The sequence below is a fragment of the Cyrtonyx montezumae genome, unplaced genomic scaffold (genome assembly GCF_038088225.1).
Source record: "Cyrtonyx montezumae isolate F1298 unplaced genomic scaffold, pur_monq_1.0 scaffold_8, whole genome shotgun sequence".
In the NCBI taxonomy this organism is placed as follows: Eukaryota; Metazoa; Chordata; class Aves; order Galliformes; family Odontophoridae; genus Cyrtonyx; species Cyrtonyx montezumae.
This window is the reverse complement of record NW_027072089.1, coordinates 52262950-52279867: the sequence shown is the minus strand read 5'-3', so window position 1 is coordinate 52279867 and position 16918 is coordinate 52262950. Positions and strand designations below refer to the sequence as shown.

Below are 16918 nucleotides of genomic sequence, written 5' to 3'. Positions count from 1 at the left end.
TCCCGGGTGGACAAGAAGAAATATCAAAAACAGTGCAGGAATTAGAGAAAGTAGGTATTATAAGGCCTGCACACAGCCCATATAATTCCCCCATATGGCCAGTACGGAAGTCAGATGGAACATGGAGAATGACGGTGGATTATAGGGAACTGAATAAGGTCACGCCGCCCATCCATGCGGCCGTACCCAATATTGCCTCCTTAATGGACACTCTTAGTAGGGAAATTAAAACCTACCATTGTGTCCTGGATTTAGCGAATGCGTTTTTTAGCATACCTATTGCTAAAGAATCACAAGATCAATTTGCATTTACGTGGGGAGGCAGGCAGTGGACCTTTCAGGTCTTGCCACAGGGGTACGTGCACTCACCAACATACTGTCATAATTTGGTGGCACGTGACCTGGCTGATTGGAGGAAACCAAACAGTGTGAACCTATACCACTATATTGATGACCTCCTGTTAACATCCGACTCACTGGAAGCAGTAGGGGAGGCAGCAGATTCATTAACTGCCTACCTAAGTGAAAGAGGATGGGCTATCAATCCTCAAAAAGTGCAAGGTCCAGGACTGTCCGTAAAATTTCTAGGGGTAGTCTGGTCAGGAAAGACCAAAGTATTACCTGATGCCGTCATAGATAAGGTTCAGGCATTTCCAGTCCCTACAACACCAAAGCAGCTGCAGGAATTCCTGGGTATATTGGGATATTGGCGTTCCTTTATACCTCATTTGGCGCAGCTGCTGAGACCTTTATATAGACTTACCAAAAAGGGCCAATTATGGGACTGGGGGAGAACAGAACAGGATGCTTTTCAACAGGCGAAACAGGCAGTTAAACAAGCCCAGGCACTGGGTATATTTGATCCTACCCTTCCAGCTGAGCTAGATGTTCACGTAACTCAAGATGGCTTTGGCTGGGGCCTGTGGCAACGTCAGAGTTCTGTTCGGACCCCCATTGGATTTTGGTCTCAGGTGTGGCATGGAGCAGAGGAAAGATATAGTATGATTGAAAAACAGTTATTGGCTGCCTATTCTGCATTACAAGCGGTAGAGCCAATAACCCAAACGGCCGAAGTTATAGTCAAGACTACATTGCCAATCCAGGGGTGGGTAAGAGATCTGACCCACCTTCCTAAGACGGGGGTGGCCCAGGCGCAGACGGTGGCACGATGGGTTGCCTATCTCAGTCAGAGGAGTAGTCTATCTTCCTCACCGTTGAAAGAAGAGCTTCAGAAGATTCTTGGCCCAGTAACGTATCATAGTGATGCACCAAAACAAACTTCGGTTGCTCCACCACAGAAGAGTCCCGTCCAGGAAGGAAAATATCCTATTCCTGAAGATGCCTGGTACACGGATGGGTCCAGCAAGGGCAACCCAAGTAAGTGGAGAGCAGTAGCGTACCATCCTGCCACAGACACAATCTGGTTCGAAGAGGGGGATGGTCAAAGCAGCCAGTGGGCAGAGCTGCGGGCGGTGTGGATGGTTATAACCAAAGAACCTGGTGATGGTATCCTGAATATTTGCACAGATAGTTGGGCTGTGTATCGGGGGCTCACTCTTTGGATCGCACAGTGGGCCACCCAGGATTGGACTATCCACTCCCGACCGATCTGGGGCAAAGATATGTGGTTAGACATATGGAATACAGTCAAACACAGAACTGTGTGTGTCTACCATGTTTCTGGTCATCAACCCCTACAGTCACCAGGAAATGATGAAGCCGACACACTGGCCCGAGTTAGATGGGTTGAGAACTCTCCATCTGAGAATATCGCTTACTGGCTACATCAAAAGCTGCGGCATGCTGGGCAGAAGACCATGTGGGCAGCCGCTAAAGCGTGGGGACTGCCCGTACAACTATCAGACATCGCTCAAGCATGCCGAGACTGTGACGCCTGCTCTAAGATAAGACCGAGGTCGTTGCCTGAAACTACAGCCCATCTTGCTAGAGGACACAATCCTCTACAGAGGTGGCAGGTTGATTATATTGGGCCTCTCCCTCGGTCTGAGGGGGCGAGATATGCCCTAACCTGTGTCGACACCGCGAGTGGGCTAATGCAGGCCTATCCAGTACCAAAAGCCAACCAGGCATACACTATAAAGGCACTCACAAGGTTGATGGCTGCCTACGGGACACCGCAAGTCATCGAGAGTGACCAAGGAAGTCATTTCACGGGTGCAGTGATACAACGCTGGGCAGAAGAAAATAATATTGAGTGGCGATTCCACCTGCCATATAATCCAACGGGGGCAGGCCTTATCGAACGTTACAATGGTATTCTCAAGGCTGCCCTGAAGACAGACTCTCAGTCCCTGCAGGGGTGGACAAAGAGACTCCATGAGACCCTGCGGGACCTGAATGAAAGACCTAGAGATGGCAGACCCAGTGCCTTGAAAATGTTACAAACAATATGGGCCTCCCCACTTAGGATCCAAATTACGGGCACCGATAATGAAGTGAAACCTCAGATTGGCAATGAGAACAACCTTCTGCTCCCTGCCCCTGAGGACCTAGAACCAGGTACCAATAGAATAAAATGGCCCTGGAAGGTGCAGGTAGGACCACGATGGTGCGGCCTACTTGCACCTTGGGGGAGATTATTGGAGGTGGGGGGTTCGGTAGCTCCTCCGGTTATAGGTACATGGCCTACTGAAATAATGGTTAACACTCCAGTCTTCATTGCTAAGGGGACCCCTATCATGTCTCTGTGGCAGATCAGGACACCCCCTTTGGTGCCTGATATAGTCGTACAGCCACAGACATCGGGTCAAAGGGTCTGGTACAGGCGACCAGGGCGTGCCCCTGTACAAGCTGAAGTGTTAACCCAAGACAGGAATACGGCCTGTATCTTGCCCTGGAAAGCGGATCTTCCCCTCTTGGTACCTCTAAAACACTTGTATTACTCCCCATAAGTCTATGAATCACCAGAAGGAATCAAAACAATACTGCAGTGTTCCAGAGTTGTTATAAGACCATGTGAAGCATCTGGTGATGGTCTAACCGGGACTGATGACACGTAAGATGGACCTGCACTGTATGATTACATGCTTCCAGTAGATACCACCGAGCACTGGCCCAAAGAAGAGTTCGACGGATGCGCCGATCATCACTCATATCAGATTACATCAGCATGCGTTGCGACGGGCAATTATGTAAGCGTCGCGATGTATTGGGTCTCTGTATCAAGGGGAACTCACCTTATGGTTACTTGATCAGTGGTTCATGTCGTGAAGGGGTGGAGTGTATGGGAACTGCTGAATCACGGCCTGAACCACTGATTGGTCACCTGAGGTGAGCACCAAGTCAGCCATGGGGGCACAGGTGAAGGTGATATACCTGTGTGGGTGGAAGGGGTGGAGCCTAGTTCCTCCTCTCTCAAACCCCATTTAAGGGCTGACCACCACCAGGGAAGGATCTCTTCTTGGAGATCCCTCCCATGTGGAGTCCTCTGCGAGCCTTGTCATCTTAAAGGTGAGCCATCTTCTCTTTTGTATTACCTGTATAACTGTTTGTATAGAACTACTTGAAATATACCATCTTCTATACTATTCCCTGGTGGAGTATCGTCATTAGGAGTTATTTACCCTACAGAGCTGTAAAGTGGACATTGGCTGATCTGATCTTTAAAGATGCTTAACTATGCTTGTGATGAATAAGAGATTAAAGCATTATCTACAATTAATCTTCTTGCTTAGTGTATAAGCTCTTACATTGCAAGCCTACTTGCATTTCTTTCTGTGATAACAGAGAATGATTACAGAAGGCATATTATTTGGAAAAGTACTTATGATACTGTTGTTACGTTTCCCTAAATCATAAGTAAATTTGAGAAAATATTTAACATCATAAGGTCTAAATTTATGATAGTCTCATTACTAATAACAATTTTAAGTTCTAAAACTTTAACTCAGAACAACGGTTAACAGTAAAGATTTGGTGTAATGTTTTTTGTTGTGTTTTATTGAGTTAATTGTGACTCTTAACTTTACCTTCACAAGGTTTTTATACCTTGTCTATTTTTAAGTATATTGCTGAGCATGTGATTCCTAATATCAAGTTTAGGATGGTGATATATGCTTTCATGGTTCTATATGCTTAAATAAGAGCTGTTAGCAGGCCTACCTGCTATGTGTGTCTTTGTACTTCCAACAGCCTGAACCACAGGAAATGGCCTGGATTTAGTTATTGATATTGTAGTCTTTAGGTCTTCTATATTATTGAGTGTCCATTCAGTAGTGGTTTCTGTATAGAAATTATCCAGACAAAGGTGCAATTTGAAAACAGAGAATAGCACATTAGGTGGAACCCTCAAGTTATGACCTATTTAAAATTCATGTCAGATTTTAGTAGAACTTTCTTGTGCTACTGCAAATACTTGAAAAAATCCTGTTTGTTTTATATTTTATGAGACCTACCCATCAAGAATAGGTTTGTTTTGTTTCTTGTTAATATTGCAGAAGAGGGAGTGTTTACTTATGTGTAGGCAGAATGTGTTTAAACGTACTTGAATATTTTCCCCATGGAGTATGTTTCCTCACTTTGGAGATGTCTGATTAAAATAAACTTCCAATTTTAAGTGGAATAACTGGAGAACACCTCTCTTTCAGTATGTGACCTTGCCTGAACTACCTGCTGTTGTTGTATTCAAAGATGGAGCTTACTTTGTGTATGATGGTAAGAGTGTATGTTACTTTATGAGAAGATACTGAAAGCAAATGTGGAGAAACTAGAACAGGTGGAGTTACTTACTTCAAGTCAAAATGGAGCAGTGGGAAATTTTGTGATAAATAACAGCTCTTTCATGACAGCTCAGGGAAAAAAATGATTACTTACAGAATAAAATACATCGGAGGAGGAACTGTCTTCATCAGTACTGATGTTGAAGTTAAGAAGTTTACTTTGTTATTCATTGAGATGCAGCTTCTACTATTGCTTTGCCTTCACCAAAGCACTTCACTTGTTATCACAATCAGAAAGTAGAGGAAAACTTGCTGAAGCTTGATGAGTATTCATCAGCATAACCTTTGGGGAAATCCAGATGCAGTGAACAACAATTTTGTATCTCTTAGATGACTTTTACTGTACAAAATATATATTAATATTTCAGAAATGAGAGTGGGGTATTGCTTGACATAATAAAGCTTACCCTAAGAAATGGAAAAAAAGGTGGTATTTTCTCATTGATGATGTGTATTTAACTTTCAGCATTTTTTGTATTTTAGAGTATGAAGATGGTGATTTGTCATCTTGGATAAATCGAGAAAGATTTCAAGGTTATCTTACTGTAGATGGCTTTACACTGTATGAACTCGGAGATACAGGTAAGATGCTGCTATGTTTGAACAGTCACCTCTAAAATTAAACATTAAGAAAAGCGAAAGAAGACTAAAAAAGGATACTTTTTATAAAACAAAACTAAAAAAAAACAACTCTACTTAATCTGGAAATTAAGCGTTGATGTTGTCCAGCCAACTTCAAAAATAGGAGACCTTTTCTACTTACCAGAGGCTTCATCCAAAGCCTGCACTAGATCCTTAATAACAAAATAAAATGTCTGATCTTGTAGTATTCACAAAAACTAAGCAAGGCTTTCAATTTAGCAGTGATTTTGATTTTCCATACATCAATTCTTGAAAAACCAACGGAGTTGTATAAACAGGTTTTGAAATGTAAAGTATGGCTGGACTTATTCGAGTAAGTATTATATGAGTTACTCAGATGGTAGCTGATTCAAATATCTTTAGATTAGATATGATGAGCTAGGGAAATGAATGTCTATCAAAATGGACCAGTCCCAGAATACTTCAGTTGGGTAAAATTTCTTGCAAGTCAAATGAAAACTGCATCCAAGTGACTTTTGTAATATGCAAATGATCTGTACATGGCTTAGAAAGCCGTGGATATGCTGTGTTGATTTTTTTTTTTCCAGGTGAGAATACCTTATAATCTACCTCCAAGTTAAAATCAGATTTATGCTCTGTGCTGCACTGATTCCTTTGAGATTCTAAAGATACAAAATGCCTGAATCCTCACGTTTTTGAAAATAATATTGTTATATTTTAAAAAGGCAGTTACTGAAGTACTGTTACAAATTGTTTAAATTGTTATGGCTTATATTCCATCTGAAAATGCAATTATTATTTTCTTTTTTTATAAATGGCTTCAAATATTGTTTTCCTTTTTAGGAAAACTTGTTGCTATTGCAGTCATTGATGACAAAAACTCTTCAGTGGAACATACCAGGTACAGAGTTGAGTACTGGTGATGTGGAAATGTGATAGTACAGTGAAAAAGTTCTTCATCAACCTAAAAAATTCTGATGCTTTCTGGAAATTTCTTAAAAATTCAGAAATTCTAGACTAAATGAGAAGCTTAAATTTAGTACTTTGTTCTCTAGATTATGACATCATTATAACTTTATGGCTTTGTTGAAGTCTGTGTAGTTTTAAAGGGAGAAGTTTTAAAGGGAGACTTTCAGTGAGGTTATGTGAACAGCGATTGCATAGTTCTTTTAGCTACTTTGTCACCTTTTTAAAATCATGTGAACTCAAACACCCTCATCTTTTTAATGTGGAAGAGAGTACCTAAGTTCAGATGATTTTGAGATAAATTTCTTTATTTTAAACAAGAGAAGTTTTTTCAGTTCAGCTGCATTAAAATGAATTTAGTGATGCTTAGCTATTCATTATGTGCAGAACTTAATTGAAAATACCTTTTCTTAATGTGAGTCAAAATTTGCTAGAGACTAGGAAGAACAAGGCTTTCCTCTGTTACTATCTGACTGTATACGTACGCTAAGAAAATATTGTCCAAGCAGTGAGTATACTGTTTTGACAGATCATCTTTGGATTTTCTTCAAGGTTACAGTATTATATATTCAGAAGATGGTAGATAAAGCAAAACAGCCTGACACTATTTTTCTTATATTGACACTATGCTAGAAAGTCTTTCAAGCTTCAAAAATAAAGGTGAAAATGATGGTTGTTTGTTGGTTGAGTAGGCAATTTATATTGCTTATGAGATGTTTTTTGCTACCTATTGGGGAAATCTACGTGTTTGAATTTTGGCAGAGTATATTTTGGATTGACAGATTATTGGTTTGTTGTTGTTTTTTCCCTTTCCAGACTGAAATCTATTATTCAGGAAGTTGCTAGAGATTATCGGGATCGCTTTCACAGGTGTGCACATGTAATTCTACAATATCTTAAAGGAACTTCTGCATTAGACTTTATAGGGCAGCAGTTATTTTTCTTTTAACTACCTGATAAATGGTATAGTATGTTGTTTTTTTTAACCATATACAGACATTAGTTGACTGTTTCATTAACTGGTTATGTTTTGTGTAGCTGATTGTCCTGCAGCATTACCTTTTTTTTTTTTTTGCATTATAATTCTGATTCTTGTAACTGAGGTACACAGAAATATTAAGGACAAACTTATTTTGGTGCTGTGACTCATTATCCTTGTTTGTTTGTTTTCATAATGTTTTCCTTCACATTTCTTACAGGGATTTCCAATTTGGCCATATGGATGGAAATGATTACATCAATAGCTTGCTAATGGAGTAAGTACATTTGTATTTCATAGAATCATAGAATGGTTTGTGTTGAAGGGACCTTTAAGATCATCTTGTTCCAACCCTGCTGCTATAGGCAGGGACATCACCCTCTAGGTCAGGTTTGTCACAGCCCCATCCAGCCTGGCCTTGAATGCTTCCAGGGTGGAGGCATCCACAGCCTCACTGGGCAAACCTGTGCCAGTGTCTCACCACCCTCACAGTAAAGAATTTCTTCCTGATATCTAGTCTAAATCTACCCTCTTCCAGTTTGAAGCCATTTCCCCTCAACCTGTTGCTACCTGCCCTTATAAAAAGCCCCTCCCCAGCTTTCCTGGTGGCCCCCTTCAGGTACTGTAAGGCTGCTATAAGGTCCCCGTGGAGCTTTCTCTCCTTCAGGCTGAAGAGCCCCAGCTCACTCAGCCTGTCCCTAGTAGGGGAGGTGCTCTTTGACGCCCTCCTCTGGACCTGCTCCAGCAACTCTGTGTCCTTGTGTTGGAGGCTCTGGAACTGGGTACTGTATTCCAGGTTGTGTCTCACGGGAACTGAGCAGAGTGGCAGAATCACTTAGCTCTGCCTGCAGGTCACACTTCTCTTGGTGCAACCCAGGATATTGTTGGCTTTCTGGGCTGCAAGCACACATTGCTGGCACATGTTTAATCTTTCATCGATCAACACTCCTAAATAACTCTCCTTGGGGCTGATCTCAAGCCATTCTCTGTCCAGACTGTATCTGTGCTTGAGATTGCCTCAACCCAGATGCAGGACCTTGCATTTGGTCTTGCTGATCTTAATGAGGTTGTCATGGGCCCACCTCTCAATCCTGTCCAGGTCCCTCTGGATAGCATTCCTTTCCTCTAGCATCTCAGTATTTCAGTATTGAAATACTCTTTTTTTGTAGTTGTCACTAATCTATTTAACTTAAAACAATCTTCTGAAGAATTTTTGTGAATTAAAAAAAAAAAGTAACACCTGTCACCTCAGAAATATAGTATCATTTGTTATAGCTACAGAATTTAATTTTAGAGGTTTGTCTTACTTGTAGTGCTGATTGACAGATTATCTCTTATTTATTATTTTATTAGATTGGCTAGTCAATTAGAACACTATGTTGGGTTTTTTTTTCTGTTATAGGCTAAATTTCCAGGACACTATAAACATTAGAAGTTTTATATTTCCTGTTAGACATTGATATATGATTATACTCTAGCCATGTTTGTTTTTGTTTTGTTTTTTTATTTCTGGAGAGTCATATTTTATTCTAACCAGGGCATTTTAAAAACTGAAAATTGTTAAAATGGATCTTGCTTTATTTGCCCCTATTTTTTAGCATTTTAGAAGCTGGATAAATTCCTGTTTTCACCATGGATTTGTAGAGCTGAAACACAGAGATAGTGCATCTGTAGGGAAGCAGCATAAAATGTGTAAAAGATGCAGCCTTTTAGTTTGTTTTCTAAATGAAACATACATTTCCAGTGTAACTGGAAATCAGCAGAATACATTGAATAGAAGTAGTTGCTGTTTATGTGATTACCTGAATATTTTGAGTAAAATAATATTGCCAAACTTTCAGTTTTCCACTAGGTGGCAGCAAATGGAAACAGATAGAGAAAGCCTCTTGAAACAAGGGAAATCTATTGCAGAATACTTTTTATTCTTCCAGATGTGCATAACAACAAATGCTCTTTCTCCACAAAGAACAAAATTATTCTACCAGTAGTCCCTAGCAGAAATACACTTACAGACTTAGATGTATAATCATAGAATGGCTTGGGTTGGAAGAGACTCCAGGGATCATCAAGTTCCAGCCCCTCTGCTGAAGGCAGGGTTGCCAACCTCCAAATCTGATACTAGACTGAATAGTTCCATAAATAGTTAGTGTCATTTATCTCTGTCTTCATCAAGGGAAGAGAATGCTTCTGCTGAGTTAAAAAATTATAGTAGTTGAAGTGTGCACAGAAAAAGAAAGCAGTATATTATGTATTTTTCTGAAATATACCTAATAATACATATACACCTCATCTTCCACAGATATGTGTAACGTCATTGTAACATCAGCTGTAGATGTACATATTAAATTCTCAGCCCTTATAATAACCCAGTTAAGCATGTGACTTTATGAAATTCTGGATAGCATATAGATCTTATATATCAAGTTAATTTTTGGTTGCTTTTCAGCCAACGCCAAAACTTAAGCTAACAAACTGTTATGTGTGGTAGAATCACTGTTTTTTGGTGCTTTTTTTTTTTGTTTGTTTGTTTTTTATGGATGGGAAGTGGTTTACACTGCTTAATATCAATTTATTTTCCATATCCAAGTAGTAAAACTTTTTGGTTATGTCCAGACTGACACTTTTTGACAGCCGTTGATGTATTGTGATCAAGCACTTCATCTGATTGACTCCTTGCTTACATTTCTCAATAACTCCTTATAAATAGAGAATAAAAACGTGCAGGGGAAAAATGTATTTAGGAAATCCTGTTGCAAGCTTTCACTGTTGACAAAGCTGGCTTTGTTTTTTTTATGAGTACACTCAGAAGGATTAAATTATTTTATTATCTCTAGTAGGTCTTACTTTTCTGAGGTGCATCATGATTTAAACTTGAATTCTAGGAATATGGTCTGCAACTGAAGTATTCTGTTTTCTAGGAGCTTAACATTTTCATGGATAAATATTAAAGTTATTCAATGCTAACTTTGGAATTGAATTTAAATTTTAAAGATTAAAATGCCAGAAAACATGCAATGATTTCTGTAATACAAAGGAAAATTAGAATCTTGAGTAAATGCTAAGTAATTTTTATACAATTTAATATGATTGATTATGGACTACAACAGTTACAGTGAAGGCTGAAATCATCATAAGTACTACTTGGATTAGAGATGCATGTAGGTGAGTCAGTTAGACATGAATGAAAATGTAGAAAAATGAGGTTTACATTATCATGCTTGTTGAAAAATGTGCTTGTATAGTAAAAATTTGTTCTTAAACCTGATCTTATTTTGACTTTATTCCTGCTTGGAGAAATAGATTATCATGCATTATCTCTAGAGATTATTTCCAAACTATGTTTTTTCTGATTCTATGTTCCTTAGTAGTGATTATATATTTGAACATCAACTAATGAGTAGTAATGGTTAGAAAAGTCTAGCTTGTTTGCTATCTCTAAAAGATAATGTATTTTTTTGACTTGATAGGCAGAGGTTGATTGGTCAAATCTGATCAACTGGAATTGAATTCTTGGATTATAGATTTGTATTTGTGCACTAAAGCAGAGTGTTGTGCCACTAGTACATTTCAAATGCAAGACCACTGAGATCTCTTACTAATTGGAAAGTCACAAGGTATTTTATTTGTAATCTCTTTGGGTATGTAAAATACAGTAAGCTTCAGTAGCTTCACTGACACAGTCAAGAAGGAAAAGTATTAATGCAAAACATGTTTGTACCATTACAGTGATTCTCTTTCTCCTTCCTTCTTTTATTTAAGGAACTGGTATTTGCAGCTCACATGGAGAAGATTAATGATGTCCAATGTCATTAAATGATGTAGGAGTCATTTGAATTGCAGTGTTGTAAACAGTAATGTTTTACATGTCTAACCTTTTTGTTATATGTTTCCAGTGACTTGACAATCCCTACTATTGTTGTTTTGAATACCTCCAATCAGCAGTATTTTCTACCAGATAGGCATATTGAGAACACAGAAGACATGGTTCAGTTTATTAACAATATCTTGGATGGTACAGCTGAAGTAAGTCTTTATTGTGACTTCAAATATGTTATTTACCTTATAGGATGTTGAAGTAGGAAAAAAAAAGATTGCTTTGATTGTTTGTCATATGCTTTATCTACTTTTCTGTCTTCTTGTCTTGAACTGTCAATAAATGTGTGATTCTGAGTTTGAGGTCTTTGCTTAGATTTCTGACTGCAGAACCTTTAATAGCAGGCAAATGTAGTTTTATTGTATAGAACATGTTAAGTTATTTTGAGATTTCTTTTACTGTTGTCACTGACGAATTCAGAGCTTGTAATTCTCTTCCTGGTTTCCTTTAATTTTTTTGTGGTGAAGGTAATTTGGCTCTATGCTTTCTTTTGGGCAGTGACTAAATAAATCTGGTAGCTTAGTGGATGATATGTTCTGATTCAAATTGTTGGTGTACTTCCTTTGCGTATTTCAAACACAAGCTGGCTTTTCTCTAACTGCTCTTAATGACCTTATAACAACCCTAATCAATCCTCCCACAGTTGATTGCTTGAACAGTCTTCTTGGTGTTAGGTTTGCTGCTACCCTCAGTGGACTGTAAGTTGAGCAAAAGGCAATGCTGTGGGGATAAGGAAAGACTGTGTATCAGAGCTTTCGTTTGTGCTCACAGGGTAAGATGGCTTCTCAGTAAAAGAAGGCAGTGCTGACAAATCATCCTGCTGCCTCTTGGGCACTTATGTCCAGTTCACTTTACATTGAATGCTTAGTGCGTTAGTTGAATCTCACATCACATTATAGCAACAGTTTTAGGGTGCTGACAAGTAATAACAAGTAAGTCTGTAGATTGTTTCAGTCATATAGGATACCTTGATTTATTTAGTCTGACAGATTGATATATCAACAACAAAATATGGGTGGCTTTGGTTGCTGTCGATGACTTTACTGGCCAAAGTATCTGGTTGCAAGGCAAGGGATATTCCAAGTAAATTCTTCAGTTGCATATTTTCTTTCAGTTCTCAACTTTTTAGTATTTTTAGTTGCACTTATGAATTTTGAATTATGTTAGCATCTATTTAACTTCGTTTTAATATAACATTAAATTAGTTTGTCTGGTTTTTGAGTAATTCTGTATATGTGATGCCCTGTATTTTTTCTTGTACTATCACTTGTGTCTTGTACATTTTGTTTACAGTAGTTTAGCTAGATTGATTAAAGGTCTGTCTGAATTCACATCTTTTGTATGTATGTGAGAGGGCTAGTACAGGATGGGATTTCATTTAAGCTAAATGACGTCTGTAGACATAACATGGCATTACTACAGACATGTTCAGATCTAGGAAATTGTACAGTTCTTAATGAATGGCAGTCTTTAAAGTACAGTGGTAAGCTAGTAAGGGAATGTAAGCTTTCTGAACCGCAGTGAAATTTCTGGAGAATGTGATAATCCCTACCTCCCTTATTTGGAAGGTGTTGGAATATTCACCTTGTTATTCTCTATGGTCTAGGTAACCTTCTTTGAGCCCTTCATCTTTTTAATTTGCAACTTAAGGAAATTTGGTCAGGGTCACTTTCTGGTCATTTAAAATGTAGATTTTTATTCTGTTTGTTTCTCTGGCATTTTGAGATAGGTTAAGATTGGTCTTGTTCAACACACAAACTAGGTTCACATTCATCTAGTATTTTGGAAACTCTGCTGTTTACCATTTGCTTAAAACAATTGTGAGAAACTTTTTCATGAGACTGTTGGAATGTTTGTCCATGCTTGAGAAGTTGGAGTGTCTGGACATCGTGAGATGCAAGAATAATTACTTTTCATTTCCTTCTAAAGGGACTTAAGATTTCAAGGTCTGAAGAGTGAACTTTTGGAATCATAACTGAAAAGTGTCAGCAGTTTTGACATGGTTCCATTTGAAATTTCAGGCACAAGGTGGTGATGGAGTTCTGCAACGAATCAAGAGAATAGTCTATGATGCCAAGTCTACAGTAGTGGTAAGTCTCTCATTTTGTAAATGAGATACTGTGGAGCAATGGAAGGCAAGGAGCACACTCATGGAGGTATTTAAGATTTAGTTTATAAAGCTATGTAGAAGAAGGTGGCTCACCCTTTTCAAAGACTGGTGACATCTGGAGGAGAGTGTCATCTCTGAACAGAGTTGCTGCTCCCTCAGCAGCTAACCCGTAAATGAGGGTAAGGACTCTGGGTCCAAACCCTTCTTGTTACTCAGGTGTAAGCAATGTACCTGAGCTCCCTGGGTTAGCCATGCATCCTCACCTGATACTCAGTCATTGGTTCAGGCCATGACCTAGCAATTCCATAGAGATGGTAACCCTGTCAATCAAGATCCTTATATTTTCAGAGGTTTTAGAAATATTTTTATATAGATCTGTTCATATGTATATGTTCAGTCACACACATATATGCATTAAGTTTAAGCCTAATTAACTTCTCGATGAAAGTCTCTAATAACATTTTCTAGTGTGCTAAATATTCAATATGCTGGGAATTTTTTTATTTTTAATTCCCTTTCTGGGTTTAAATCTGTTGTATATTTTAAGGGGTTGAACAGGAAGAATTCAGCATCGTTTCCTTAACCCTCTTCCTTTCATAAAAGCGATAAAAAGCGATAGCACTTTTACATTCTGAGGGAAGATATTTAGGGCATAAAAAGATTATATCCTGTACTTGGCGTGGCTTTAAAACAAATATTTTATCACTCTTCTTAGAGGTTAACAGTGCTTAACAGAATTTTATTGGGCAGATGTAAATTTTTTCTGTTTGTCATACACAAACCAAAAAATCTTTGCTGTGAATTTGAATTTACTTTTGTGTTTCTTTATGTGGCTTCCAAACTTCTGTCAGCATGCAGCATTCACACATCAGTTTCTGAAACTGAAAGTCCTTCCTCTTGTGCAATAAAGTCTTTCAAGCTACTATTTAATAGGAAGCACTCTAATAACAGATGGCTTCTCTAGATCCTTATGATGAATCAAACTCATTTTTGAGAATGAGACACAAATGAGAGTTTAAACTGGTTGTTTTAAAATGTTATTTTAACATTATTAGCACAATGGTTTCCCAAGCTTCAAACAACGAATAGAGTATGTAGTCAATGTGTTAACATTAATCATCCTATTGGAACACTGTAATATTAATCTAAGACTTTTTAATAAGCTTACAGTAGGAATGGCTGAAATGACTGCTTTGCCCTTCCTAAGAAAACTGACTCAGTTCAGATGTCAGTAAATAAATATGCAGAGTAATGCGGTAAGTTCGTCTGGTCAATGAAAGTGTTTTTGTCTTCAAATCTGTGTTCCAACAGTCAGTGTTCAAGAGTTCACCACTTCTGGGATGCTTTCTCTTTGGGTTGCCTCTGGGTGTCATCAGCATAATGTGTTATGGAATCTGCACGGCTGATACAGACGGAGGAGTAGATGAACATGAGGCAGTTAAGAAGGAAAACAGCGATTGGGAGCTCACAGATGATGGCAGCGAGGAAGAGCAAGAGGAGGAAAAGAATGGAAAATATACAGCACTTTCAGATGGAGAGCTTAAACAGAAAGACCTATTGGAAAAGAAAAAAGACTAATGTGTTGAACGAGAAAATCTCTAGAATTTCCAAATAGACTTATTTATTGAAGGTAGTCATTTATTGATGATCTTCATGAAAGAGGACCTTTTTGTGTCTGCGTTATGGTAGTTTTGACTTGCATGTATTCAAATTTTCTCAGATATCAACAGGAAAAAATTGAAATAGGGATGTTTTCTCAATTGTCTTTAATGATTATCAAAGGAATATGAAGGAATTTGCAGGTACAATTTGGCACTTTTGGGGAAGTTTTACATTGTTCATTTCTAGAACAGCGAGATAATATTACTTGACCTTAGTATACTTGATGAAATAATAATAATACAGCCCAAATGAACTCTGAAAATGAAGGCTGTATACTAAGTAACTTTAAGAGATCTGTAAAGTCTTTCAGAACCTTGATAGTTAAAGGCAAATTACAGTTTTTCCAGGAACTCACATGTTCTACTGTTGCACATCATTTTGGAAAAAAATACTTTTTTGTTATCAAGGTGAATGTAAATGGTTACAAACCAGAGGACTGTTTAATTATGTACTAATGTAATTGGTGTCAGTGAAGAATATCTACATGATACATAGTATGTTAGCAGCTAAAAATTATTGGAGAACTGCATTGTAGAACTTTTCAGAGAAGGTTATCTGTTGGATTGTTTTATAGTTACATAAACTTCAGTACAAATGATCATTTGTACTAAAAGTTTTCTGAAACTGCAGTACGACTTGATAAAGGATGACACAAGCACCCTTCAACTGTTTTGCCAAAATTCCCCATGATGAGCATTTTGGCCGATGTAAACGTGTTTACAGAGTTTAGTTTGGATTGTTGTCTTGGAGGTGTTTGATATTGCTATTTTAGACTGTTACCTAGAGAGTTAACGGAGCATATTAACTTTCATACAGATTGATCAGTATAATGTATTTTTATTATCTATTTAGTCATAAAAATCACTTTTTAATACAATCCTGTGGAAACAACTAGTTTGTGTCCAGGGTTAAAATCTCAAAGGATAAGCTTACAATGAAGCCTTTAGCAATGATGTTACGAGGAGTAACATACAAACAGAACTTCTGTTGCTCCTCATCTTTGTATTCACGCTGTTTGTGTTTGTTTTTGTTTTGTCTTTTAAAGTAATATTAGTATATGATACAGATCAAGTCCTCTGTATAAGGCAGCTAGATCACATAAGAGATTACCGCGCTGTAACTCTGAGACATTTTAAGTTAAGACATTGGTAAACTTAAATAATTAAGTTCTGTATTGGAACAAACTATGATAATATAAACATAACTAAGGAAAATGAATTGCATCCTTTGTCATTGTAGGAGGGTAACTTGGTTCTTTGGTTTACGTAGCTTGGTCACAGCTGGCTTCATGTTGCGGTGCTGGGTACAATAAGTAGATCATTTTTATCAGTGTAATAAACAAGGTCTAAAGTTAGGAAATATTTTTCAGAAAAAAATCTGTCTGCTTTGTTTTTGGGTTTTTTTGTTTTTTTTTTTTTTTAGCCAACCCTCTTTTCTTTCAGGACAAGAAGAAAAGACGAGTTCATAGAATTTTGAATAGCAGGTGTCAGAGATGTTTGGGGGTTTTTGCTTTTTGTTTTCTCCTTTTTCCTTCTGTGAATTGTTTTTCCTTTCTTTTTCCGTTATATTTGCATTATATTTGAGCTGACTGTAAATAGTAAGTTGAGTTTCCTTGCTTTTTTCTTTGTGTTTTGTTTTGTTTCTTGCAGGATACTTTGAGGTATATTTTTTGCATATATGTGAAGAGTGACGTGCTTAAAACTGTTTTTAGAGTCATCTTTAATATGACCTTGATCTGTTGCGTTGCATTTTAAAACAAAAATCACTGAAGGACAAGGCTGTAACTTCCTTTGGAATTCAACATAAATCAATGCTAATAATCAAGATGTTGAACTATTAGTACAGTAAGATGTTTTCTTAATTTGTCTGTTGTCATGAGATTTCAACTATAAATCATTTACATATTTAATTTTGGCTTAGGCTGGAGACACGCAGCTTTTGTCTAAAAGATGGGTGTGATCAGTGGAAGGCCACCCTTCATTTTA

General features: G+C 37.8%; 1 protein-coding gene across 3 annotated transcripts in view; it reads left to right on the top strand.

Annotated features, from left to right (window-relative positions):
- Positions 1-15693, top strand: part of TMX3 (thioredoxin related transmembrane protein 3) — a 29519-nt gene extending 13826 nt beyond the window's left edge. For all 3 annotated transcript variants that reach the window (XM_065752977.1, XM_065752976.1, XM_065752979.1), the window contains 8 exons: positions 4608-4674; positions 5223-5321; positions 6186-6243; positions 7125-7178; positions 7508-7564; positions 11181-11310; positions 13183-13251; positions 14583-15693. In XM_065752977.1, the coding sequence (XP_065609049.1) occupies positions 4608-4674; positions 5223-5321; positions 6186-6243; positions 7125-7178; positions 7508-7564; positions 11181-11310; positions 13183-13251; positions 14583-14849 (801 nt within the window). In that variant the 3' untranslated portion in view covers positions 14850-15693. The remainder of the gene's footprint in view (positions 1-4607; positions 4675-5222; positions 5322-6185; positions 6244-7124; positions 7179-7507; positions 7565-11180; positions 11311-13182; positions 13252-14582) is intronic.
- Positions 15694-16918: the final 1225 nt, after the last annotated feature.